Source organism: Dermochelys coriacea, chromosome 4 (genome assembly GCF_009764565.3).
Source record: "Dermochelys coriacea isolate rDerCor1 chromosome 4, rDerCor1.pri.v4, whole genome shotgun sequence".
Classification (NCBI taxonomy): Eukaryota; Metazoa; Chordata; order Testudines; family Dermochelyidae; genus Dermochelys; species Dermochelys coriacea.
The window spans coordinates 89,460,997-89,488,559 of NC_050071.1; the positions used below are offsets into that span (position 1 = coordinate 89,460,997).

The window sequence follows — 27,563 nt, forward strand, 5'->3', positions numbered from 1 at the left end:
TTCTACTTTTTTTGCAGTGCTTTTGTATTCATGTTGGTCCCAGGATATGAGACAAAGTAGGTGAGGTAAAGCTTTTATTGGACCAACTTCTGTTGGTGAAAGACATTATTTCAACCTACACAGAGATCTTCTTCAGATCTGAGAAAGGTAATCAGTGTGTCACGGCTAAATATAATCTGTTCCACTTTGTAGTTAGCAGTGATAATCTGATTACCTTTCCCAGACCTGAAGAAGAGCTCTGTGAAGCTCAAAAGTTTCTCTTTCACCAACAGACATTGGTCCAGTAAAAGATATTACCTTACCCTTCTTTTGTTTCTGTGTGTTGGAGTGAATTTAACTGTCCCACAGAACAAAAGATTATGGGACTGAGGCTTCATGCTCCCAATACAGTGAAGAGTGTGAATGGAAGGAAGTAATTCTGCCAAGCAAGAAAAATTGGTAATCAATTTCCATGCCTGCCAAACATGCTGATTTGTTCCACTCACACTACTGTGTTGCTACGTTTTTTGATAAAACCCACCTAGTGGAATTGGAGAGCATGAAAGTGGGATATCACTTAGTATAAATCAACCAATATTGCTGCAGTCAGTGACTTAATATTTCTTTTGGACATTGAATCAAATCTTGATTCAATATATTGTGTTGGTCTTTGGGGGTGATGCAGATAGAAATGGCACCTAATCTAAAATTCTGAAGACAAGTACTAGAAAATAATATCCTTGGGAAGTGAGTTGTATTCCTCCTTTTCCTTGGGTGGAATTAAGACTTGTTTGGACTAATGGCTAAACTGTCTGTGTATAAAAGTAGTTTTGGATATATTTCAAAATCCAATGTCAAGGACCTTTAATCCTTGACCACTTTAGAGTTTAATTTACACAAACCTCATTTTATTTGAAACCTTATTTTCTTCAAGAGCCAGCTGTGATAGACCAAGTTTTTAATCTCACAGGTCACTTACTTTCTACAGAAGTACATCAGAAAAATTTTTTTACTTCAGTTAACATAAAAATTACTTCATATTATGCTAGTAAATTAGATTAATGAAAGTCTTCATGTCCTTACTCTGACAAGATAAATAATGAAATCTCAGGAGGACTCCTGTAAAGAAAATGATGCAGCAGACCATACATTTTATTGATTACAGAACTAGTCAACTTTAGAGTCAATGTGTTTTAGTGCCTTTTAAAATGTTTTACATTGCACGAAGGGGATTTATTCTAGTGGTCTCTCAAAGTTATTTATTTGCATTTTTCAGACTGATTCCTATCAATTTCCATATAATGAATATTTTTTCTAGATAGTACCAACTAACCATCTATGTTTTTATGACTGTAATAATAAACACCATGTCTTACATGAAGCTTCCCTGAGACCAAGTGGGTGGAGATTGAAAACTACAGATCCCTATCACATAAATCTAAAGGAGTATTTATTTCAGCTCCAACCAGTACTGGGTAAATGACATATCAGCCTTGCTCTGACTGTATCCAGGATAGGGCAAAGGTATTCATACACACACAACCTATTTTTTTTAAATGGATGTTGAGCCACCAGCTTCTTTCCCGTTGGATATCCTGCCTCTCTTCCCAAATGGGCTGCTTCTAGCAGTGATTTACACACTTTCATCTCCATTGTATCTTACTCATGGCTGGCTGTCTGCTTCGTGCCCACTCTGCACTCCAGATTGAGATGTTCTAATCCACTCTCCCAAATTTTATCTTTGAGAAACAGGAGTGTGAATTGGCTGAGTCCTAATCTTTTCTCTACAGCTTCCACAAAATATCTTCATTAGAGTGGATATTTCATACTGGCTTTCACTTTACCCTCATCTCCCCACCCTCCCCTCGGCTCACACTCTGTTCAGAAACAGTGGGACCCAAAATCTTCGTTTTGTCTTCCTGATGTTGCTTTCGTCACATATTTCAATCCAAGACCAAGTGCATCTGGTTTTCTTAACTGTGTGGTGCAGACTGAGGGGGCAGGACTGCCCAGGGTCAGGTTGATAACCTCACCAGAAGGCCTGGCTGCTGCCAGAATTTACCAGGGTTGAGGCAGCCAACAGAAGTAGACCCCGGCCAACACCAAAAGATTGTCTCAAAGCCCAACTTCTGATGCAAGTGCAAAAAAACTCAGAAGCTTGAGTTGATCATTTGTCTAGAAATGGATTTTATTTTAAAATGAAAAGTCTCAAATTTACTATCAAGGGGGCTGATTATGTAAATCCTTTCTGCTAGAAGTAGTAATCTCCTTGAAGTCAACAATTGTCTGATCAACTGCTTGCACTGTTGAACTATTATGACCTCCATAAATCATAAAGGGTGTAATAATCGATCTCATATTGACTTTCAAAACTGAAACAGTGATTTGAAATCACACTGTACACTCTTACCATATATGAAATATATTATTTCAAGAGAGAAGATTAATTTATGCCACTTTATACCTTTTATTGGGCTCATTCTCTTCCCTGTACCAACAGCCATTGAAATGGCTGAAGCTTTTGAATTTAAGGTTTGATAAAATGAAAATAACATACCACAGAGCATGAATGGGAACAAAATAATCCAAGAGTTCACTTTCAACAGTTTATTTCCAGGGTGACTATCTTTATGTGCCATGCAGTAGACAGGCCTCTGATCCCAGACCAAAGTTTTCACAGATAGGTAAAATCAGACAACAGTAAATATGTAATAATTACTTATTTTCCATTTCCCCTCTCCCCTCAGCATATTGTCTGAGAGTTCTTTAAGTATTTAAAATGATAAATTACAACACTATTCTCCTCCTTTCTCAATTCTAGTCCAGGGCATGCATTAGGCATAACACTCAAGTATTTGCCTCTTCCCTCACATACTTCTACAGGCCAGCTGGATTTTTATGCATACAGCAGGGTTACAGGGACTGGGAAGGATTTTCCTGCAATTGCTACTCCTAGACACCAATATATGGCACTGGGCACTCGCAGCCCTTTCCTCAAACAAGCCCTTATACTCTAATCCCACAGTGTTCTCCTGATTTCCTTCAATACTGTGGTCCCCCCGCCCCCATCTGGCTTCTCCAAGCTCCCAGGACCCTGGGTCCCCCTAACACCCATGCTGGCTCTGGATCCACCTTCTTTCTCCCTCTGATTCTACTAAGTGAAAGAGAGAGGCTTCTGCCTGCACCCACTTCCCACTGCTTATGAGCAGCCTGAGGGGAAAATAAGTGGTTCTCTCTCACTTCTGTGAAAGATCACACATGAACAAAATTTAGCAGCTATTCTAGCCTATAGAGGAAAGAGAGAGAGAGAAAACAATCTTACTGGAGGAATCCCAGGTCTATCTTACACACAGGAATATTAGGCCTGTGTTAATTCTTATCTCTTTGGGTACTGATTTCCATAGTCTAGGTCTAGCACTTGTGTATATTCTGCCTCTCACATTCAGGAGCCCTCCTCAGGTCTGGTCTCCTTTAGAAAAAGCATTTAATTACAGAATCTTGCAGTAGATCTATTTAACAACACAGTTAGTGAATTTAAAAATGAGAGAGAAAGGCCTTAACTGTCAACAAGTAATGGAACTGAATTTGTCAAGTACCACAACTTGGCAAGAAAATAGGAATCACATTCAATTCAGTCTAAGATGATTCATTACATACATTAGACTCCAGACAAGGAATCTGGAGGTATCAAGCAGATGATGCATGCCTTGTAGTGGTGCCAAAGCATACTGTTGGTATGCACTAAGTACCAAACAATAATACTTTGTTCAAGTATTATTATTACATAGTGATGCTAAAGTTATGAACCTTTGGGTTCAATCAAGAAATGTACAAGCAGTACTATGCTTGGTGTGTGGTTGGTAAAACTCCCGTTTACTACATAAAGATAATGTGTTACATTAGGATAAAACTGAATCCTACAAGCAGCAAATATTATAGTCTGGAAAGTTTCAAATAATATGGGCCAATTATTTGGCAAGGGAGAGAAGAGGAATAGCTCAAACAAAATAACTTACAGCCCTTATTGCACAAGGGTGCAAATAAATTTGAGAGATCCATTCTTTTCTTGGATTTCCTTTATTCATTCTATACCGAATCTCATTTTTTTTTCTTCACGTCTTTGTGGGCCCTTTTGTTCTCTATGCATATTAGAATAATTTCTGTTGATTTTTTTTTCTTTTTGCCCTATAGCAATTGTAGTTTAAAACAAATGTTTGAACTATTAATGTTCAAAGAGACCTTAAGCACGTTAGCCCTCTTGGGCTAAGAACACACCTGAGTCAAGGGCAAACTGTTAAAATGTTTTATCATTACTGTGGTATAGTAAAACAAAACTCCTTATTTCTTTAAAAGCGAAAAAGAAAGCAGATGTAAAAAGTAACTTGAAGCACTACCAAGGTATGAAATGATGCATACAGCTCTTCATATTTCTATAGTCTTTCTATAGTACTGAAGCCTTATAATCTTGAACTTTAGAGCATGCAACTTCAGATGTGCAATGGATGTTGAACCCCATAATACCATTTTGTACAACTTTTAATGCAGGACCTTGCTTTAATGTTAATTTCTCCATTAACATTTTACTAGATTTCTTTGGGTGGGGAGCACAGTTCGTAGCCTGAGTTTGTAGATGTGTAACATTCTTCAATATATATAAATGGGTCATAGAAGGCAATATGCAATGCTAAAATTTATCCTGACATTCAGTAGAAGCATGGACATAGGGTGGAAGTTGGTACAAGACAAAGGTCTTGAGCAATGAAATACTGGGGAAAAATTAATATTTTGTTCTGTATTGCCTAGCGCAAGCCAGGCTCTACATATAAAGATTAGGAAAGCTGGCCATGAATGAGAGATAATAGAGAATATCTGATATAGTCTATATGCGATCATTCTCCTAGGGCTTTTCTCCACTTACCGAGGGATCGGCATGCTGTGCCAATTGCTCTCCCATTGACTCCAGTACTCCACCAAAATGAGAAGCATAAGGTTAGTCGATCGGAGAGTTTCTCCTGTCGACCCAGTGTGGTGTAGACACCACAATAAGTCGACCTAAGGTATGGCGACTCCAGCTACATTACTATGTTGCATAACTTAGGTCAACTTAGTCCTGTAGTATAGACCTACTCTTAGTAAATTTTGTCTGTGGATGTTAACTGAATTCTTATCCCTGAATATTTGTGTTATGAATTCAATTTAGGCATTTGGCTTGTAAGTCAGTTAACGGAACAACATAAATCTTAAATTTAGTCAACTAGAGTTAAGTTAGTTTCAGATATCACCTACCGTTGAGTTCCCCTGCTCTTGTATGTAGGATCTGCACTTTTTCTTATTTATTTAAATGTTTACTGTGATCTGAAGATATTTTTTTTCCAGTTTGGCCACCAAACTGAAAAATCAGTTATTTGCTCAGCTCTGATTGTAGTAACTGTTTGTTATAAGGGCCATGGTATTGGGGTAGGAACTGTGGTGTGGGAGATTGGCTGAGCTCAGATTGAGCACTCCCCAAATCACAGCCCATATTTTGCTCATATGGAAAGGGAAGCTTTGAGGAGTGTCAGTTGGGGGCCAAATCACAGTGGATATGGGGAAAGTAATTAAAGTCTCCCGCTTTCCATTGATGGCCAGGAAGCAAATAAAGAGAATCATGTTGGATAGATAAGTTTTCACAACTGGTATAGTACAATTATGACCTTTTGTTAAACTAGAACCAACTGTGTGGTATTTTTAATTTCCTCATTAGTGGCTTTGTGGTCAATGTTTCTCTTTTTTTTTGTGGAATCATACCAGAAGTCCAATGGGTCATTTACCTTTTAATTTCAAGTGTTAAAACTATTAAATAATGAATGAAATTACCTAAATAAAGAGGCAGTTCTCTGGCTGACTGCCTCTATATGACTCTTATTTGATGATCTTCTACCTGTAGCCATCACTTCTAAATCCCAGGTAAGATTACATGGTTTAAATTCTCTGAAAAACATTTGAATAGCAAGCTGGGGGAGGAAGGGGAGAATTAGTGTTCTTTGGAATCATTGTAGAAACTAAGATTTGCAGTTTGTTTCTGGAAAATACAAAGGCCCCAAAAGCCCACAGCCACAGCTGAGGATAACACAGCTCAGATCAGCAGGTGAGAAAGGTCACCTTTACACTCCCCTGTTCCTGGGCCAGCTCTTCCTCACACCAATCCTTCAGGATAATTTAAAACAATCTGAATGCTGCTTGATCTTGCACAAGGGATTGTGAATGGCTCCAAAAAGTCAATATGGAACAGCAGGGCTCAGGGTTGCCTTAGAAATGGTTTCTATACCAGCCATAAAGAGAGTAAGACACTCTACACCCCAGGGGAGAACTCCGTAACCCTCATATTCATCATTTGTATACTGTTGTAATATTGCATACAAAGCATGCCTTGTAAAGTATCATAGGAAAAGGTTATGATCTGTGGAAACCCACTGTTTCATCTAAATATGTATATCATTAATGCAAATGAAGTTATGAGAATTGTGTTATGAGACTGTCACTAAAATATGCTGTTGGTTTGGGAAGCACCCAGATACTAGCTCCCCAAAGACAATAACCAGGGGGATAACCAATGCCCAGGAAGGTGTTGAACAACCATCAACAGCCATTGTCCAGCAAGGGAGCTACAATTCAATGACTCACTTGCACAAGGCTATACCCAGGGCAAGTGCTCAACCTTGCCTCGTTACTTAGCAATGTCCACCAGACATGCCTGGACTTGTGTTCTCCAAGCACATGGACTAAGTGTATAAAACAGAACACAGTGGACCCATCCTTCATCCTTTCTCTTCTCCCCCACCTATGCTGAAGGCAACGAGAACACTGGAGCTGAAGAGACTGGTCCCTGGGCAAGAGAAAAAAGCTTGCATATGAAAGACAGTAATCAACCTGCAATATCCAGTGGGGTGAGAAAAACTGCTTAATCTAGATGTTGCCCAGTCTAACAGGGTTGAGAATTTAGACTGTGTGCTTATTTTATTTTCATAACCACTCTTTTTGCCTATCACTTGTAATCACTTAATCTATCTTTTTAATCAATACATTTATTCTAGTGTTTATCCTTACCAGTGAGTTTGACTGAAGTGCTTGGTAAATCTGCTCAGGCTACAAAGGTGGTGTATATCCACTTTCCATTATTGAAATGATGAGCCAATTAATAAACTTGCATTGCTAAAGAAAGGATCTAGAGCAGCGCAAGATGCCATATTCGTACGATGCAAGGCAGAGAACTAGGGGTATTTTGCTGGTGCCTTTATCTGTGTGATTCATGAGTGATTCTGGGAGCAGTCATGCCAAATGTAAAGTAAGGGTTCATATTCAAGTGGAATCTGGGTATTAAGTCTTGGGCTTGAGGAGCAAAACCCTCATGCTCAATCTACAGAAGCTGCTGTGTAGCATGCCTGCAGCCACTGCTATCTGGTATTTGGGAAGTGGTTGAAGTGCTCTCGTGGGATTTTTAGCTTAGTTGGATTGCTGTTGTGTGTTGCCTTACTGATTATGCCCCAACATTCTATATACTCATTCTGTGTCCTGTTGTGGGGAGCCCTGCAGAGTATTGGCACCTGCCAAGCCTGGAGCACCTTTCTTACTGTGTCATATTATGAGCAGTTGGGGACACTTGTGCCATGCATATTTTTTTTGTTTCTATGGTCCTAGTAGGTCCTCAGAAGTGGACACAGGATCTGGGCTTTCTTGTATAATTACATATTTATGACAATATTTTTTCTTTTATTCAAATAGGTACTGTGTGTGTATATTTCAAAATGTGTGCTAAAAAGCCTGATGGAAAACATGCAGAGTACGCTGATTCAGCAGCCATCTTTTGAAGCTTCCTGTCTTCATATTAGAGACTAATTATTACTTTCAGCCCAGTTCTGTTCCCAATGAAACCACTAGGAATTTTGCCATAACTAAGCAGGAGCAGGCTCTTTCAATTGTATTATCATAAACAAAATTGTGTTTAAACTTTTTTATTCTTCTGCCATTCTTTGATTGTACTCCAATTTTTAGTGTAAAAGAAAATAAAGGGGAAAATAAAGCACTCATGCTCAGAACTTTCAGGCCAATGTTTATCCCAGCTAATATTTCACAACCCCAGTTCCGGAGCTATGTTTTAGTGAATGCTGCTTTTGCACAAACCACTGTACAGTGGCAATGCTGCTCCGTAGCTGCTTCTCCATCCTCTGGGCCTGGAGTAGACTCCCTGCCTCTTGTTCCCCCACTGGAAAGATGCTAGTGGAGCATGGATAATGCATTCTTATAAAAATAGAGCTGGTGAAGCTGTCCTCAATTCTCCAGTGAATGGTAGCATGCAGGGATCATCCCTTGCATGGGCTCCCCAGATCCTGACCTAGCCTTTGCTCAGTGGAATAGTATTAGTTTTGCTAAAGAATTACAAAGAAGAAAGCAGGATTTGCCATCAACACAGGTGTAAAATGCCTCTTTTCATATCAGATAGAATGTTAAATATAGATTCTTTGTAACCATCTTTGTTTTTACTCAAAACTGCTGTGTGTCTGGAATTTCCAGAAGGCTTCAAAAACCTTCATTCTCTGGCTCACCACAGACCCAGCAAAGACTTTGACTAATGATTGTAAAAGTAATGTTTATCTTCAAGCTAGTGAACCTATTGGATGACTTTATTTTTTTTAAAATATTTTTGCAGCTTTTGAAAAGTCAAATAAGTTGTTATCCACATGTGCATGAAAAGCTTGATCTCTCATGCACTTTTGTATATTCAGAGAGTCCCTTTCACCTTACTTCCCTCTTCCGTATTCTATGCATTTAATGCTTCTAGACTTTGAGCTGAATGTTTATTTCTTCACAGTGGTTACTTCCAAAAGTGAATATATATATATATATATATATATATGTTGTTGTTTGTAGGATGGAATGGGGAATCTGAGAGTCACCAAAAAAGGAATTCGACTTGAAGGCATATCTGAATTTCTACTTCCATTGTATGTGAAAGAAATACATTCCCGAAAGGTAGGAACTTGACATCTTTTGGGTTTATTTACAGCTAATTCAAATTAATTTCTTCAGCCTGAAAATGTAGAATAGGATTTCTGCACCCTCTAAACTGGCATTCAATGAACGTTTTCTTTGAGAATACCTTAGGAGAAAGCACTGTAGATCACTGAAAGGCTCATGAGTGCCAAAGATGAGATTTAATCTAAGAAGTGGATATTCACTGTTATCTGAAACTTTCTGTTCCTGTGCTATTACTTAAAAAGTGCCATCATCCCTCATCTATGTGGAAAAACAAAATATGCACATTAATCTTCAGGAGATGGAGCTCAGCACTGTGAATGGAACATTTGATTCTTCCAATTTGATGTGAACCCAGCAATACAAGTTCTGCAAAATGCAATGAAAAGAATGAACAGTTTCATATATACTCAAGTAGCTCCACCTGAGTACCTTCTAGCTTCAGTTAGTGTAATTCTTTTCATGGGGTACAGGGAATTTTATTAAAACTGGATAATGTACACTAGGATAGAGATTTTTCAAAACAACCCATTTGTAATATCGCTAAAAATGTAATTGTTTTATCACTTAACAGCAGGCCATTGTAGAAAAAATAGTTAAATCAAGACATTATATATTCAAAAGTTCAACACAGCTCATTTCAACTGAGTCATGCTGGGTTGTAGCTCTCCTAGATATATTAAAAATAAAAAAAATTGCAGTACTTGAATTCTATTAAGTTCTCGCTGCTATACAAATGCTATCAGAGAGGAATGTTAAAATGTGTTTTAGTCAATGAAGTACAGAGAATTTCAATATGCATATTGCAAATGTTGACAGGAATGAAGAGCTATTAAAAATGTCTTTCCGCTATTAAATCTCCCTCAGAAAAGGCTTTGACCTCAACAGGCAGTAGAAACAATCATGTATGCATGAAAATGTATCATGAGAACTACAGGCTACAGTAAGCTTAAAATCTAAATTTATAAGTGGTACAGTACCTTGATATTTTTCCTTCATGATTATATTCTTAGTACAGTAGAGAGAGCCTGAGAAATGGGGCCTGGTGCAAGAGTCCTGTTATGAGGCCTGAGACCTGAACTAGAGTAGTAGTCAGGCCTTGTAATATAAAGCAAAGGTAGCAAAAGTCAGGCTGTGAGCAGAAGTCAGACTCTGCTTGCATGCAAGCTCACAGAAACTGGCAAAAACAGGGCTGATGCTGCAAAAATAGACACATTCCTAAGAAGTATGTGGCACTCAGGCAAGCACATTCCAGAGGGAGATACCGGAATGCCTCGATACCAAGTATGTTACAAACATGCCCTCCGAAGATGATAGAGGACACACTGATTCTTTCCCCTACCCCCAACCCTTAAAGATAAGGTCAGGATGTCAGTATGATGGATAGAGATGTTTTGATTGAACCCACGTATAAGCTAAAGGGGTGGTAACTAATTGCACCAGAGGGACAATACGTAACTTCTTTGTATCAGTGTATGAAGAGAGGTCTCGGAGGGAGTGTCTTTGGCCATTCCAGGGGGGAATGGAAAGTCCCACCAACATCTGACAACACTTAGTTCTTAAAATAATCAATTAAAATGGACAATTAACTGCTCTGTCTCCTTTATCTGTAAGACAAAAAAACTGGTGAAGATTTAGAGTCGTGAGTGTTTGCCTGCCAACTAAAATATCATGTAACACTTTATGAATCTGTGTATATGTCAAAATAGTGATTGTGTTTTGATCACTTTATTAGATAGATAATCATCTTTGACTTTTTTCTATTCACAATCAGTTCGTTCCCTTAAGGCTTGCCTTTTGAAAAATATTCCTTATGAAAGGTTTGCTAAAAATAGAAAAATGTAATTAATGTAACATCTATAAGCAAATCTTCAGTAACAAGGTAGCTGAATATATTTAGAAATGCAAATATCATTGCTTTGATTTAGATCATGATACAACCAAAAGATTAAGCTCACAAAAATTACCTCTATATATTTTATTAGCCATCTCTACAAGGAATAGACATTTAAGGTCACATTCTGCCCTCTAATACATGAACATGCAACTCTGGGTAGAATTTATCCCCTCAAATAATTTTTTTTCAAAGTGTCATGCTATAGAAAGGCACAAAGACCCTCTCAAAATAATCTTCCTAAAAGTCTTATGTACATCTTTGTAACTCGATGATCTTTGATACGCTGACTTAGCTTTAGCTTTTTTTATTATTTCCAGAAGTAACAAAGAAAATATTCTAAGGGTGATGCTGCAGCCTAACGTAGGATATATAACATTTGTTTTAAAGGCTGCGGAATACTTAATGAACATTTTGAAATAAAGCTAAAAAAATAAATTCAAGTATTCCTAAAAGCATCCATGTCCCAACCCAGCCAATAGAAACTTTACAAGTGCAGTGTTTATGGAAGTTTTGTAAATTCCCCAAACTCTACAATCCTTGTAACTACACTGGAGGAAACACAGCTACTTCCAAGTGGTCACAGAATGCCAGATTAAGCATGCCATGACTGTTCCTTCCCATGTGTGAATTTGTGATTCTGTCCATCGCAACTGCTATGTATGATAATCAGTCTTATGGGAATTATGTTACTGTATTTACCCACCAAGATCTTGCTGTTGCCAAGTGCTTAAGCAAGTGTGACTTTGCTCACACAGATAGAATTGGGAAAGGTACAGAAACGGGCAGTAAAACTTATTAGGATATGGAACAGCTTCCATATGAATAGAAATTAAAAGGACTAGGACTGTTCATCTTAGAAAAGAGACAGCATAATAGAGGTCTATATAATTATGAATGGTGTGGAGAACATGAATATGGAAGTGTTATTTACTCCTTTGCATAATACGAGAAGCAGGGGTCACCCAATGAAATTTAATAGTCAGCAAGTTTAAAACAATCATAAGGAAGTACTTCTCTACCCAATGCATAGTCATCCCGTGGAACTTGTTGCTAGGGGATGTTGTGAAGGCCAAAAGTATAACTGGATCCAAAAAAACATTTAGATAAGTCAATGGGACATGGCTCATATCCCTTGATGGACCTAAGAGGGTCAGGGACACAAACCCATATTCTGGGTATCCCTAAATCTCTGACTATTAGAAGCTGGGTTTGGACAATGTGATGAATCACTAAATAATTGCCTGTTCTGTTCATTTCCTCTGAAGCATCTAGCACTGATTACTGTCAGAAGATAGGATAATGGGCTAGGTGGACCATTGAGCTGACCTCGTATGGCCATTCTTATGTGAAATAATCCAGTTGAAATCAATGGGAGATAGCTTAACTGCCTTGAAGTCAAAGGACATTCTATCATTAATTTCAATGGGGTCAATGCTGCTGCTCACGTAAGCAAAGTCCTGTGAAAGATTGGTGTGCCAAGAAGACTAGATAGTCTCCCAGAGGACTACTATGAGAAGAAATAGTCACAATATAAAATGGCTGATGTTTGGTTGGAGAAAGGTAGACCTGGGAGTAAGTCCTCTGGAAAAAATAGAAAAAAGGGAATAGGATAGCTGTAGCTGCATCATTTGACACTGATCCCTAACACTGATACATAATGGAGACTGATTACAGTCCTAAGGCTGTAGTAAACATTGTGGGATGTAAAAATGTGGAGTGTGTGTGTAAGATACTTCTGGACCTGTGCTAAAGCTGGAAATACATGGTCGTTTTTTAATTCTGCTACTACCTGCTGAGAAATATTTTGTATTATTTTGGGACATTCCTACCAAGCTGACCTTTCCCCTGGATATGAAGAACCATCATACTTGATTGTCTGGGCCTCAGATATAGTAAATGCCACCATTTGAAAGTAATAAATTAGGATGTATTTTTTTGATGGCGGGAAGAGAGTGGAACTTTCCAGGTTCCTTCTCCACTCTGAACTCTAGGGTACAGATGTGGGGACCTGCATGAAAACCTCCTAAGCTTACTTTTACCAGCTTAGGTTAAAACTTCCCCAAGGTAAAAACTACTTTACCTTTTGCCCTTGGACTTTCGCTGCCACCACCAAACGTCTAACCGGGTTTTTTATTAGGAAAGAGCCGTTTGGAAACATCTTCCCCCCAAAAAAATCCTCACCAAAATCTTGCACCCCCCTGCCTGGGGAAGGCTTGGTAAAAAACCTCACCAATTTGCATAGGTGACCGCAGACCCAAACCCTTGGATCTTAAGAACAATGAAAAAGCATTCAGTTTCTTAAAAGAAGAATTTTAATAGAAGAAAAGGTAGAAAGAATCACCTCTGTAAAATCAGGGGTAAATACCTTACAGGGTAATTAGATTCAAAACATAGAGAATCCCTCTAGGCAAAACCTTAAGTTACAAAAAGACACAAAGATAGGAATATCCATTCTGTTCAGCACAGCTTATTTTCTCAGCCATTTAAAGAAATCATAATCTAACTCATATCTAGCTAGATTACTTACAGAGTTCTAAGACTCTATTCCTGTTCTATCCCCGGCAAAAGCATCACCAAGACAAACCCAGACCCTTTGTTTCTCTCCCCCCCCCCCGCCCCCGCTAGCTTTGAAAGTATCTTGTCTCCTCATTGGTCATTTTGGTCAGGTGCCAGCGAGGTTATCCTAGCTTCTTAACCCTTTACAGGTGAAAAGGCTTTTCCTCTGGCCAGGAGGGATTTTAAAGGTGTTTACCCTTCCCTTTATATTTATGACAGGAACACAACTTAAATCTGTTGAACTACATTGTATTAGGAGAGTGTTGGTCTTTTTGGGGAGTGGGGTGGGGAAACAGAGACTGTGACTTCCATAGGGATGGTTAACATGTGAATCTCATACACTAATTTTCTTTCTGGTATGCTTTAGATTTCTGACCTTTTTTACAACAAATGGTTATATACAGAGAAAATCAAATCACAGTTACAGTAAACATAGTAAAGTTAATAAAAAGGAAAACAATAAACACATTCTCACAGCGTCAAATTCCTACTGTTTTTTATAAAATGGACTTTACTTGTGTTATGTTGTAGGAAACAGTCTTGAAAATGTTCCCCAAATTTAATTTTTAATATCTCCCATTATTGGCAATAGTTTCTGATACTTGAAAAGTAGAACGACAGGTTTCAGAGTAGCAGCAGTGTTAGTCTGTATTCGCAAAAACAAAAGGAGTACTTGTGGCACCTTAGAGACTAACAAATTTATTTGAGCACAAGCTTTTGTGAGCTACAGCTCACATTCGATGAAGTGAGCTGTAGCTCACGAAAACTTATGTTCAAATAAATTTGTTAGTCTCTAAGGTGCCACAAGTACTCCTTTTGTTTTTGAAAAGTAGAAGTAACTGTGATTTATAAACAATACTTGACATTCACACTGAGATAATATAGGTTCTGTTATTATCACTTATTGTCTTTCCTTCCTTTTGATTAACTTTCTATTTAGATGAGATAACATGTCTTATCTTGTATTTTCTGGATTTAATAATATCCAGCTCCTATAATAAACTAACATCAAATTCAGATAGTATCAGGGTGAACAGAATATTGTCTTAGGTGCTAAGTTACAGCCACAAATGTAAGCAGCTGATTGGATACTCATCTCAGATCCCAGAGGGGAATTATTATTTAAACTATATATGTGAATTTCTCTGTTTCCACTTGAAATAGGCTTTGCACGTGCAAATGAAGAAAATGCTTTAAGAATAGTTGTTGTGTTTTTCACCTTAGCCACTTTTTGAAAGGAGTATACCTGAAATTCTGCACTTGGAAATTGCAAGGTTACTCACTTGCATCTTCCTTGTGATTTAATCCATAAGTATCACAGCTTGCTTGAAAAAAAATGTGTATCTGTTACATTAAGAATACAAAACATTAAAATGTGAGAAGGAGAATAAAGCAGCAGAATGAGGTTTTTAACTCCCCCCCCCTTTTTTTCCCCCTTGGAGATAGTATAAACCCATGGTGAAATAATATTATTAATGTAAGTAATGTACATCAAGGAGTAAAAGATGCAACTGAATCTGAGGACTTTACGTGCTCTTTTTTGTTGCTGATTTATTTTCCATGCTACTAAAAATGATATACAAATCTGATATACAAATATCTTCTTTTATCAAGTTTGCTATTTTCCCATTAAAAGCAGGTAGACAGTGAAATTCAGTTGGTTGTTAGTACTTGAGCTGAGACAATTGATAGATCAGAAAATATTTTTGCACAAGTGCTATGTTTCCCCTGCACAGAAGAGGAAGGCTGTAGAGAGGTTACGTGGAGACTGCTGCATACACCTGGGAGTACTGTAAAGCAGTGTTTCACTGTTTCTCTCCATATCTAAGGCAAGGAAAATTGAGCTCGGGAGAGGCCAGGGAACTTCCAGTGTTGGAATCATGTCTATTAATCCACTGACCAAAACCCCCTGCAGATGATTTACTTTGTTTTTGTACAAATGCTAACTCCTCTACTCTATATCTTGTAATTACTTAATTTAGAAATATTTGTATAACAGGATTCTAGGATTGTCCCTCTGTGTGTCACTATGAAGACAAGAATGTCTGCTGAGTCAGTGTGAAGTGATGGAAACTGCTACAAGGATGTCTGAGAGCTCTTATTTAGAATATTACCAAATTCAATCATCACTGAGATTCGTGCTCTGTAACTGTTCATTTTTTAAGTTCCTGGTCATTTTTAGCTTTTTGTCATTTTAGGAGTTGTACTCGTATAACAAATGGGTTTCCACCTAGTGAAAAATTAATATGAAAAGCAAATGCTAACCATTTTTTTAAAAGCCCATTCGGAGATTTGAAATATTGATGCTTAGGAATTTGGCTTTCTCAAATGTTTATCCTTAGCAAATAGTGTGGAATTAGTAATCCTCAAGCAATGTCCTATTCTTCACCATGGTAAAGTAGTAGCACTAGTAAGTTATGCAAAGTTTTGCTTCCCAGAAATTTAAACAAAATATTCATATTTACTTTAGCTGTAGAAATTACATAACCGATAGGTGCAACTTGCCTAGGAGCCAGTGGCTGATAGGTCTGGCGCTGGCTCCTCTGATGTACCCACTCACTGGTAGAATCGGTCTTAAAAACTCATTGTAGGAACTGTGTGTGTCACAGTTCAGGGCAACTGCACTGGTCTTCCTCCACTGTAGGCTCCCAGTTCCTCAGCTGTCATGTCTCTTGGGTGGAGACTTTTGTCTCTACCATCTGACAGGGGTTTTTCCAGGTTGCACAGATTTCTCGCTATACTGTGAAATTCCTAGCAAGCCAGACTGCCTGACCAACATCTGTACTTTGAAGTTGAAGGCAATGACCAGATAATTGCCCAGAGTTATGAATTACCACTCACCTCCTTCTAAACAGGCGCATTTATTATTAAGGTAAAAATACTACAGAGAAAAGATATTAAAAACAATAAAAGAACCTACACACCTGCTAATAAGCTTACCAGATATTACCCTCAACTCCAACAAGAGCTCTGACAGGAGTCGGTGCTTCAGATTTCTCAAAGGGGCTTTTCCTGTAGTTAAAAATCCATAACAGCCATAGCTCAGACCAAGCATGCCCATGAATAGATTAGTCTTTTCTTTATACCACTTTGGCCTTTGATCTTATGATGCTGAGAACAGATAATCAATAGACAGTGGTCCTCTCCTCAGGGCATAGCTTCAAAAGGTTGACTTTTTGCTTTCACCTTCACCTAGAGATTCCCCACTATTTGTCCAAAATTTCATTCTTGTCTGGCCAATTGTTCAGTATAGTCATTTGAAATTCATAACACTTTGCAGGGTTCACATTCCATCTTTCCCCTAGAGAAGTTGCATACAGTTCTGGTCCACATTAATAGGTACATTTTGCATTTATTACAATGGCCACCAAACTTAATTCAGTGAATTTTTTCATGGATATTGCCATATCTGTCATCTTGTGGACCTTGATACCCAAAGAAAGGAAAGTTTTGGGGAAGCATGGATACAATATTCTCTTCAAAACATCTAGATTTTGAAATATACATTTTTCATTTGTTTGAACTGATACCTCATTCTTAAACCCTAACTGCAGCTAATCTGATCTTTTTCTTGATTTTTAGCCTTAGAAAGTTACTTTATTTATCTAGCTATATGATTCTGAAAGACTGTAAGAAGTTCATTACCACACGAAAGTCCCTTGTGTATCAGCTCTGTTCTTGACATTTTTTTCCATAAACTTCTTTAACTGACTTCGTACTCCTGGGACTTTGTGCAATAACTTCCAGTGTACGAGAGGCATTATGACTGCAGTACTGATCTAGTGAAAGAAAACATACTGTGAACCTTTCATACAGAATCTTCTTAGATATCCTGAACTTTGGGATACTTCAAGCTGTATTATTTGTAATTTTCCCTTTAGGTGTAGAGAATTGTTATAATTGTATACATTATCTCCCCTAACTCCTGTCAAAATGTTTGGAAGCTATTTATTTACAACCAATTTAAAAACATTAAAGAAATTAAATAAAATACTGCACTCTAAAAAAAGCTTAACAATAAAGCTGAAAATGGGGGGAAAAAAAGGGGTGTAGGATGATACTAATGGCTCCAACTCAGCTCCTTATAGCGTCTGTGACAAAACCCCATTTCGATAAGGCCAACAGTTGTCAAAATAATTATCAATCTTTTGAACTTATATTTTAGAGTAAAAAGATTGTAATTTTTTGTTTAATTGGTGAGGAGAAGTTGTGAGATGAAATTCAGGGGGGAGTTCTACAGCCTAGGGCACATGACAGTAGTAGACTTCTCCTTGCCTACTGATTGAAGTCAAGATAGTGAGAATCTTAAATGGTTGCTGGTGTCTGAATACAGATATGCAAGGTATGAAATATAGAGGGACAGATTCTCTGCCTCATTCCGGTCTAATTAAACCATTAATAAATCCTCCGATGGAGAGTTCTAGCAGTCATTGAGCCAGGCCATGCAAAGGGGTATCAAATGGTTACAGGGGAGCCGGACCCAGGCCATCAAAGGCCTTGTGTTTTTGTTTTGCCTTTTACTTTACTTCTCGTCAGGGGTTGGGCCAGTGGGCTTGGACTGAAGCTGCTAGTCTGGCAATTGCAGCAGCTCACAGTGTCCACAATACTGTTTTTAACATGCTAGCTCAAGCTGAGCTATCATGAATCTGTCTACCTGCTCTGGGATATACAGTTTGACTCTCGCCTCCTTGTTGTGTTTCGCTTGTTTGCTTTTCCAGTCAAATTCCTCCTCTTCCCTGTGAACCATAAAACTGGGTCTATAAACTTTCCACTGTAGCAAGCAAATATGCCAATATGAATGTTTGAAGGAATATGTGGAGACCATTTTTACTGGATGGAACTTGCAGAATGGTTGGAAAAGGGTCGTACAACTGGCAAAGGTATGCAAATCTGCTATCAGGTGCAGAAGGATGTGGTACAATATTTTGCATAGTCTCTTGGATATTTTGTTGTACTTAGGTGTTTAGCTTTGAGAGTTTTAGATGAGAAATTAGACAGTTCTTGTAATGGTAATTTTGGGGGGTTACTTGAATTGTTTTCAAGGTATATGATTAGTTTGTGAGATCACTTGAAAGCTATGAAGGCAAGTATGGCAAAGGTGACATGCTTATCAAACTGAAATCAAAATGAATTTATCAGAAGGATAACAAAAATAGTATGGCAAACAGCTTTCCCAACCTTGTTGAAAGTAAAATATTTTTCTTATGTTTGATTGTACTTCAGACCTCTCCTGACTGGAACCAATATCTTAGGTATTGAGGTTTTGAAAGATGGCACAAAGGTTGTTGAGAGCTTTGTAGATTTCATTGGTATCTTCCCCAAAACAAAGGAGGATTTACAGATATGTTTCAGAGGGGTAACTTTGTTAGTCCTAATCAGCAAAAGCAAAGAGGAGTCCTTGTGGCACCTTAGAGACTAACAAATTTATTTGGGCATGCGCTTTTGTGGGCTATAACTGACTTCATCAGATGCATGGAGTGAAAAATATAGTAGGCAGGTATAAATATACAGCACATAAAAAAGATGGGAGTTGCCTTACCAAGTGTGGGTCAGTGCTAATGAGGCCAATCCAATCAGGGTGGATGTGGTCCATTCCCAACAGTTGACAAGAAGATGTGAGTATCAACAGAGGGAAAATTATGTTTTGTAGTGACCCAGCGACTCTGTCTTTATTCAGGCCTAATTTGATGGTGTCAAGTTTGCAAATTAATTCTAGTTCTGCAGTTTTTCAGCAAGCTAAAATGAACTAAGACCCATCTAAGAACATCCACAGGGCAGGAAGAGTTAAGCAATTTAGCATTTTTATTTCTCTAGAGAATTTGAAAGCAAGACGGATAGAATGGGAGTAGCTAATTAGTAAGATTGCTTCAGAGAAGGCTAGGACGGTCCCTTTGTAAATGTACTTAGTGGTGATTGCACAATGGCAAGGGGCAAGGGACCCAGATTTGCATTTCAGACTGGGCCCAGAACACCCTTGGCACAGCACTGTATTCAGCCAGCATACCTAGATCTTAAGCCCTCCCTTCAACTCACAGCACAGAGACTAGAGGGGGATAGGAAAGAGAAGTGATCAAAGGGAGTTTAGCAAACAGGTCCATAGAGAGCAGCAGCCAGGTTCGCTAACAGCCCCTTCCTGAATCCAAAGTCCAGCTGAAAACCAATCTACTGCTGTATATTCAGCCAATGTAAAGAAAAGGAGGCAAGTATTGTATAATGATGCTGGGTAAAATTCTGCATCCTGAACTAGCTGCAAGTGATGAAGGAGCCATACTGTAATCTGTTACAGAAAGGGAATTACACTAATCAAATCTTGTGATCCCATAAGCATGTGTTTCTGTTGTAAAATGTTCACAAGCATCAATAGGTGTAGCCTATACAAATTGAACTACTGGAAAAAAAATCAAAATGCATCCAACAAATAGGTGGGCCAAGAACTTTTAACATCATTTTGACCACATCTTTTTCATGGAAATCTATCTCTGAATGATTTACCCAGCAGCAAATCTTCTGTTTTCCCAGGATCAAGGGACAAGGCTGCTCTGTTTTCAAATGTCCCATCTGTAACAGAGACTGCACTTGATGGCTGCATAGATTCAGTGATACATAGTTCCATATCAGCAGCATCTATTCAAAGTTTTATGAAATTGTTACCAAGAGATCCCATATGTACGTTGAACAAGAAGGGTAATATGATTGATCCTTGTACTGCACTGCAAATCATCCCTTGATAATTATAAGTCTTTTTCCATTATTGCCAGCTGACTCCTTCAATCCATAATATGATTTGAACCACTTGAGGGAAGTTCACACCACACAGCAGCATCCCTTAACCTCTGAAGCACCAATCCATGGTCAGTTAAAAGCTGCCAAAAGGTCTGTCTGGACCAGAACAGTCAAATGACCCTCCCCTAAACTGGTTTAATTATGGTTTAAAATGATTTTCTTGCCACTAAATGGCTTTCTGTTCTTATCATTTGCATTAATCTAGCAAGTAACCATCATCAGATGATGATTAAAATAGCATCACACAGATCAATTGCTGATTTGCAAATAACTCATAATGGATTTAACTAATTTGAGACAATGCTTCAAGGTTTCTGAGTTAAAATATTATAGTTTGCCAAAGCTGTACTATCGGTGTAGAGGTTTATTAGTTTTAAATATACTGCAAGTGTAACAGGCAACTCTCCCAAATTCCTTAATCCTGACTAGTTATTTACCACTCACCCATACAATGTTGCCTGAAGCATTAAGGAAGCCCAAATTTGCACCCCTGTAATGCAGTCTCCCTGCCTGTCTTGGAGAGAGATACTGTTTTCCTTCATTCTGTAATCCATTACTTCATATTCCATTTTTTCTGTCCAGCTAATAGGGTCAAAAGAGTGCTCTCTGTTCCTGTATCACGTGCTTTCAAGAGATTGCCCTAAGAGAGCACATTAGTATATAATACAATAAAAGATTATTAGAAAAAATGGTTTACAAGGCACAAAATCAAGAAACTTCATCAAATGAAATATATGTACAACATATTACTAAAATCATGCATTTTTGTACTAATAATTGAACACCTAATTAGGTTCAAAATCTGTATTTTTATTTTAAAATACCTAGCATGCTCTTGGAGGGAGTCGGGAAAATGTTTCTTGGAAATTCAGGTTCATGTGAAAGGTGAACTTCCTTAGAGATTCCATCCACTCAAGACTTTTTCACTCAAGCCTTGTTTCCTGCATGAAACGGAGTAGAAAGAATGCTGCTCACACACGAGGCAGTGTTAGCAGAGGCTAGCATGCAATTGGCTTCTTCCTCCACTCATCCCATCTTACTTTACATGTATCATCCTCTTGTATTCAGCTTAAAAGAGGGGATAAGATCAGATTCACTCTTTGGAAAGCTGGGTCAGAAGCTCATCTTTCGAGGGTTGGCATCCTGTCCTCTTCAGCAGCTGCTCATCAGTGAGGTTATGTCTGAGTCCTCTCCCCAACTGGAGGTTTTCTTTGGAAAGGGTGGACTGAATTCCTCCTCTTCTTCCTGTGAGCAGAAGGTTGGGTTTGGCAAGTTCTGATTATTGCTGATTTTAGTGGTCAGTTGTAACATCCATATCACAAACCAAACTTCTGTGGTTTCTCCAACCTCTAATACACAGAGAATTCATAATTTAAAGAATAAACAGGAAATACTGGGGTATGCTTCAGCCACTTTTAGGAGTGCTTCTTGCTGATTCCTGGTATTTCTTAAGTACTATTTTCTATACTTCCGTTGTCTTTGGGCCTCATGATGGTCAATTTGTATTCTACTACTCCATGTAGCAAAGGTTTTAGAGGGAAATATTGACTCCATCTTAGGTAGGTGAAAGAGAGTATATGTTCAATTACTAAGTGGAGATCTTTCTACATTCAGAAGCTGTTTCTGGTCTTACAGTGATATCTGTTGTTGCCCCTGGTGAACTTCAATATTCCTTCCACATGTAAACTCATATTTTGCATAGATTCAAGTTTTTAATTGGCTTCATAGACTGTAACAGTATTTCTACTTGTAAAAGAAGTGAGACTTTTGATGACTATGACAATTAATCACATTGAAAGAGTGCATATATGATGTGACTATTTGAGGGGAAATTCTGCCCTTTTATACATGTTTAAAACTCCCACTGATGTAAGTGGAAGCTACACTTGTATGTCAGAGTAGCATTTGGCTGTCTATAACTTTGCAGTCAAGAAGAGAAAATTTCTACCGGTAATGTTGCTTTGATAAATTCAACAAATACATGATTCATTTAGTGTTCCTAGAAGTTACAAGGCTGTTAGCGTCTTAATCATTGCTTATCTTTTGGAAGGTATTTGATTTACATTGTTCTTGTGATTATATTACAGTAGCATGGTTGCTGAAATTGATTGCCCCAAAAATTTATTACTTGGATGGGATCAAATATATATATTTTATTAAAACTTAACTAGAACTGAACTGAAAAATATTGGCTTGTTTCCAGTCTGAGTTATCAAAAACCATTTGTAATATAATATTATAATGATGATATTTGTGTTATCACACTACATGCCTGGAAGATGTCCATAATTTTCTCTAATGTTCTGCAAGAGCTATCTTTTTATTTAGTGGGCTTTCTTCCCAAGCATATTCTCATGTATACATGCAGGGCCAGATTCTCTGCTCCTTCCTTTCCACCCCAGACATGCCATTTGTGCTGGGGGATCTAGGAGACAATTTTGGTGTAGCTATGTGAGAGCTACAGGCACTGAGGATTCTTAAATGCTGGGGAATTGTCAAAGGGGTAGAGGAGTGTCTAGTCTATGCTATCTTTGCATCACCTGAGCAGCACAAAGGGAATGCAGAATCCACCCCTCATTGTTTTCAGTGTAAAGTACAATGTCTATTTCTGTGACTAAATTCCACCTTCCTGTGTAGTGTGATAAAAGCTAAAATGCTCCTGAATTCCTAATGTTGAAGTCTACTTGCCCGGCTTGCCTTTACAATTATTTGACTAATGGTGAGAACAAAGTAGTCATTGTTGCTCTCAGACTGATGGTGTTCCAGTGTACTGAGAGTCCAGTGTCAATTTATTGTGTATGAACATGACAATGTTTCTTAATCACAGGCTTTGCCAACGGACCAGTTGTTTTTGCTGGTTGTCTGTGTAGTGACTGCCATTCTGAAATTCAGTTGGCTGTTCTGCATTATCCAATAGCACCTAAGGACACATTGATTTACGACGGTGTCCTTGATTTGCTTTACTTCACTGAAACCTGTATGGGGTCATCCGGTTGTAAAACTGTAATTTTGAACACATTTTTGTTTTCAAATCATCCTTTTATTATTTCATTGATTTATTGTCTATCCAAGCAGATGTCTGACTTTTAGTTTTAGGTGATAACAATGTCCCTGGCTAATCATCAGTGGTTTAAATCCACCCTCTTTTGTACCAAGCCTGAGTAGCTGGCCTTGGCATGGGAATGATTTCTGAGAATGTGGATGTGGGGGTGAGGAGAATTCCTCTCCAAGTCATGAAGTGCCTGCAACCTCTTTGCCAGATACTGCAGTCTTGATTTTTCAGTAGCCCTTGCTCCATCAAGAGTAAATGCTGGGTAAATTTTTTAAAATTTAGTAATGACTTTTCCATCTGATTCTTCATATAGCTCCTCCAGAGTTGTACTTGTTAAGTGTGAGGCTTTTTAGGGAAGGAGGGGAGGATGAGTTTTCTCGGGGCAGGTTGTTTTAAATGAAATCTTCAGCTCAACAACAGTTAAGAAAAATTTCCGGTTGCCATCACTGAAAATATCAGTCTTGGAGGTTACCACTTGATTGGTTGGAGACCAGCTTTTTTGTCCAGGTTCAATATGAATTTCATTCTTACCTTCTAGTCACTGTATCTCATCTGAGAGCAAAGGGGAATGAAGGCCTCTTTGCCATCATATTCCAGGAATTGTAGTTTTGCCCTCCTTAGTATTTTAGTTTTGTCCACATTTATTAAACATGTAACTGTTAGTGTATGTCGTATTATCCTTTAATTCAGCTGTGGACCTGAGCGCTCAGTGTGCACTCTATAGTAAGCAGTCTTCAGTGAGATCAGTTTATTATTCTACATCTTTCTAGTTGGTAAATCTGTGTCCTTCAGTTGCATGGTATGGGAGAAGCCTTGATACAATCTCTTCTCATAATTTTGCATGGAGTGCTAAGTATCAGTGTGGTGGGGCCATGGGGGATTTGAGTGTTTGTTTGAATTGCTGGCTAAAAGTTGGTTATTAGCATTTGGCTCTTCCTATCACCATAACTCGCTGTGTAGCACCCTCAAATGAGAAAACCCTAGCTCTTATATAGCACTTTTCATCAGTGCAATGGTAAAATAGGACTGGAGTCCATAAGCATTTTGGTTATAATTAGTTTATTCATGGGAGGGAGGAAAATAAAATTGCAAACAGAAGTTGAACACAAATAACTTTAACTTCTGTCTGTAGAGTATTCATTCACCATAGAAAGATCGAGTTTTTGTTCAAAGTTTCAAAATATAAAAAGTTAATGCATGTAATTCTCCACGCTATTATACTAGTTTTGTGTCAATACAATCCTGCTGAAGTTTATGAAATTAGACTGGCATAGAACCTATATATCAAAGTGAAGAATCCAGCCCCATATTCCTGGGTCCTTGGGTTGATGAGACAAATGGAGCTTCTTAAGACTCTACATTATAGGCACGTAAAATGTTCTTGAAAATTAATATAGGTTTTAAAATGTGTTTAGAATTTACAGGATACAAAAAGTTCCATAACAAGAAAATGACAGCCTTTATGCATTAGACAAAGAAAAGGTATTAGTGTCATTTCACAGGAAACCCCTACCCAGGTGAGAACTTTAAAAACTAGAGAGAACTGAGACACAATCTTACATTCTCTCTTTTTATAATGGAAAGAGAAAAAAGTTTTTGTCTTGCACACTTGCATTAGATCCATGGATCTCACTGGGAAATTCTGGAAGAACCCTCTGTTAGAATTGTAAATCTCTAGTTACTAACAAATTACAGATAAATTGCCCTTCCAGAAATACATATGGAACTGCAGATAACTCAATAACCTATGGAGGGCATTTAATTGTTTTTCTTTAAGTTCCAAAGATTGACTCTCCATTAGATACAAACATTATCTCGAAATGGTAGAACTAATAGTGTGTCTAAAGTAGGGCTATGTGACATTTGGAGATTTCATTTCTTAAAAGCAGAGAACATACTTAACATTCTATATCTAAAAATGTTGATATACAAATTGCTTCTTAGTGTGAAGAAACTCTGGTCCTTCATATACACTATTCCCCCTTAGGCAAACCTGAGAACAGAAAGTTTAATGATGGAATATAAAAAGAAAGAAAAATGATAGAAGTAAAAGAAAAGTACACAAAAAGAAAAATGAAAATATTGCTTTTGTAACTGTTCAGAGTTAGTTCTCTCTAAAGTGGTAGTAAAGACCAAAATCTCGGACTGAGTCATATACAGCCAAAAGCCATTGATTGGAATAAAAAGCCCCCCATAAGTTCAATGTAGAACAAACTTTTAAGTTCAGCTTAAGAAGGAAAGGGGGTTCATAAAATATTAATTCTGAGACCGAGATTAAATTAGTTTATTGACATGTTGAACTTTGAGCTTGGTAAAATACAGACTGCCTTATATACAAAACTAGGTTTTTATCCATTAGCAAAATCCATAGACCATCTTCAATTCATGTCAAATTTACAATTGAACAGCACTGTATAGTCGTATAGGCATAATTTGTCAGAGCAAGTTCTTTGATGTTGTAACTTTGCTTTCAATATACCTTGTATTTTTCATACTCTTTTTTTCACAATTTTTTTTATCTAAATCATTTATAATCAATACATTTAAAAAGTCAAGCTGCCAGATCATTAAAATCTACTGAAATAAACATAAGTCGAAACTCGAAAGTATGTTTGGGACTGTAAAGATTTTGTGAATGGTCAAACACGAGTATTAGCACAATCTTTGTGTTTTCAGTTCATCTTCTCTAAAATCACATCTTATTTCTAGGGATTGATGAACCAGTTTAGATAAAATAAAAATCAACCTGTATCTTTACTCAATGCTCAGACTGAACCTTTATTGTGTTTGACTAACTTTCTCCCTATTGTTGTTTTTGTCTGCACTCATGGATTCCAGCACAAGCAGAAATGCTGAAATGCTACTCTCACGATATTTTTGGACAGACAGAGGAAGGAAAAATGTTTATGAAATACCGTGGTCTCCCAAATCCCATAGTATTCATAAGCCTGATCAATGGGAGTTAAGGTTTTAGCCCCTCAGGCATCCTGCAGACCAAGTTGGAGCCTGCCCCAAACACAATGCCTTCCTAAAATGGCCTTCTGCAGTACATACAGTGTAATTGTAACCATGTATCCCCAGATAGAGAGACAGAGCTCTGTGTGGCTCAGAAACTTGTCCCTCGCTAACAAAAGTTGGTCCAATAAAAGATATTTCCTCACCTACCTTTTCTTCTGCAGAACAGTTCGGCACTCCCCACCCTATACAGGGCTTTGCCTAATCATAAAATCTAGCCCTATATGAGAAAATATCTCTCATAACTGTACCATCCAGCTCTTCTCTGAACAAACAAATTGTTCCTGTACTTTAGGTGATTAGCGCAACCCCCTCTTCTTTTTATTTATAATATTATATCCTTCCATCTTTGAGATTACTTTTCCTATTTTCTCTATCCTCAAAAACTCTGAACACCATACTGATTTCCCTCTCCTTTAGCTTTTCCTGCATCAGACTTTTTAACATTTTTTTTCATTGTCCACCTGTTCCACGTTAACACATTTCTAGTGTAACTAATTTCAGCTCTAGTCAGTTCACTCACTGTGTCTGCATTCAGCTAACAATATTTGGAAATGACCTCTGCTAAGGTTAAGGACTTGGAGCCTTCCAAACACATTACAACCTTTATACCAGACATGCCTATTGAATTTACAGTACCTAGCTTATTGTATGGAATAAATCAAGTTAGGATAACCATCTGATTCCCTAAGCATGTGATCATCAGCTTGACAATACCTGGTTCAATATTTTGCTGTACCCCAACAGTTTCACATCCCTCTAGTAATGGACTTTTACATGTTTTGTGCCTGCAGCCCTCTTTCCTATCAAAGCTGCTTAGTATAAAAATTTTCAAATTTCGGAAGCTGCAGCAATACTAGTACTAACTAAATTCCAAACTTCTTTCCTTAGCAGTGAAAAGGAAATTATCTGTGTTGTATCAAAGATAGTTGTATTAGTCTGTAAAGTATGTGGAGCATTGTGATAACAGGGTCCAAACTGCAAAGATGCTTTTCGGCTAAATAAAGAGTGTGCTTCTTAAAACCAGAGACTATATTTTCTACCCTTAGAATTTTCTCCTACTGCAATTAGGATAGGGAAAATTATCACCAGCCTTTACTACACATAGATACTTAAAATATTGTTCATGCAATACCTCCTTAACACAGGCTTTCAAAATGTCTTCCTGTAGTAATCACCCTATATAGGTGTAAAACAGAGAGTCACCATTCTTCCAGGATGAGCCATCTCCTTGTGCATTATACACTTAAACTTTATTGGTTGTATTTG

At 37.8% G+C, this 27,563-nt stretch overlaps 1 protein-coding gene across 4 annotated transcripts in view; it reads left to right on the plus strand.

The window, feature by feature from the left end:
* The window catches only part of SGCZ (sarcoglycan zeta), an 833,511-nt gene that overhangs the window by 620,490 nt on the left and 185,458 nt on the right, over positions 1-27,563 (plus strand). For all 4 annotated transcript variants that reach the window (XR_005292802.2, XM_038400960.2, XM_038400961.2 and 1 more), the window contains one exon: positions 8,887-8,988. Coding sequence is in view for 3 of the 4 variants with exons in the window: in XM_038400960.2 (XP_038256888.1) it covers positions 8,887-8,988 (102 nt within the window). In the remaining variant the exon portion in view is untranslated. The remainder of the gene's footprint in view (positions 1-8,886; positions 8,989-27,563) is intronic.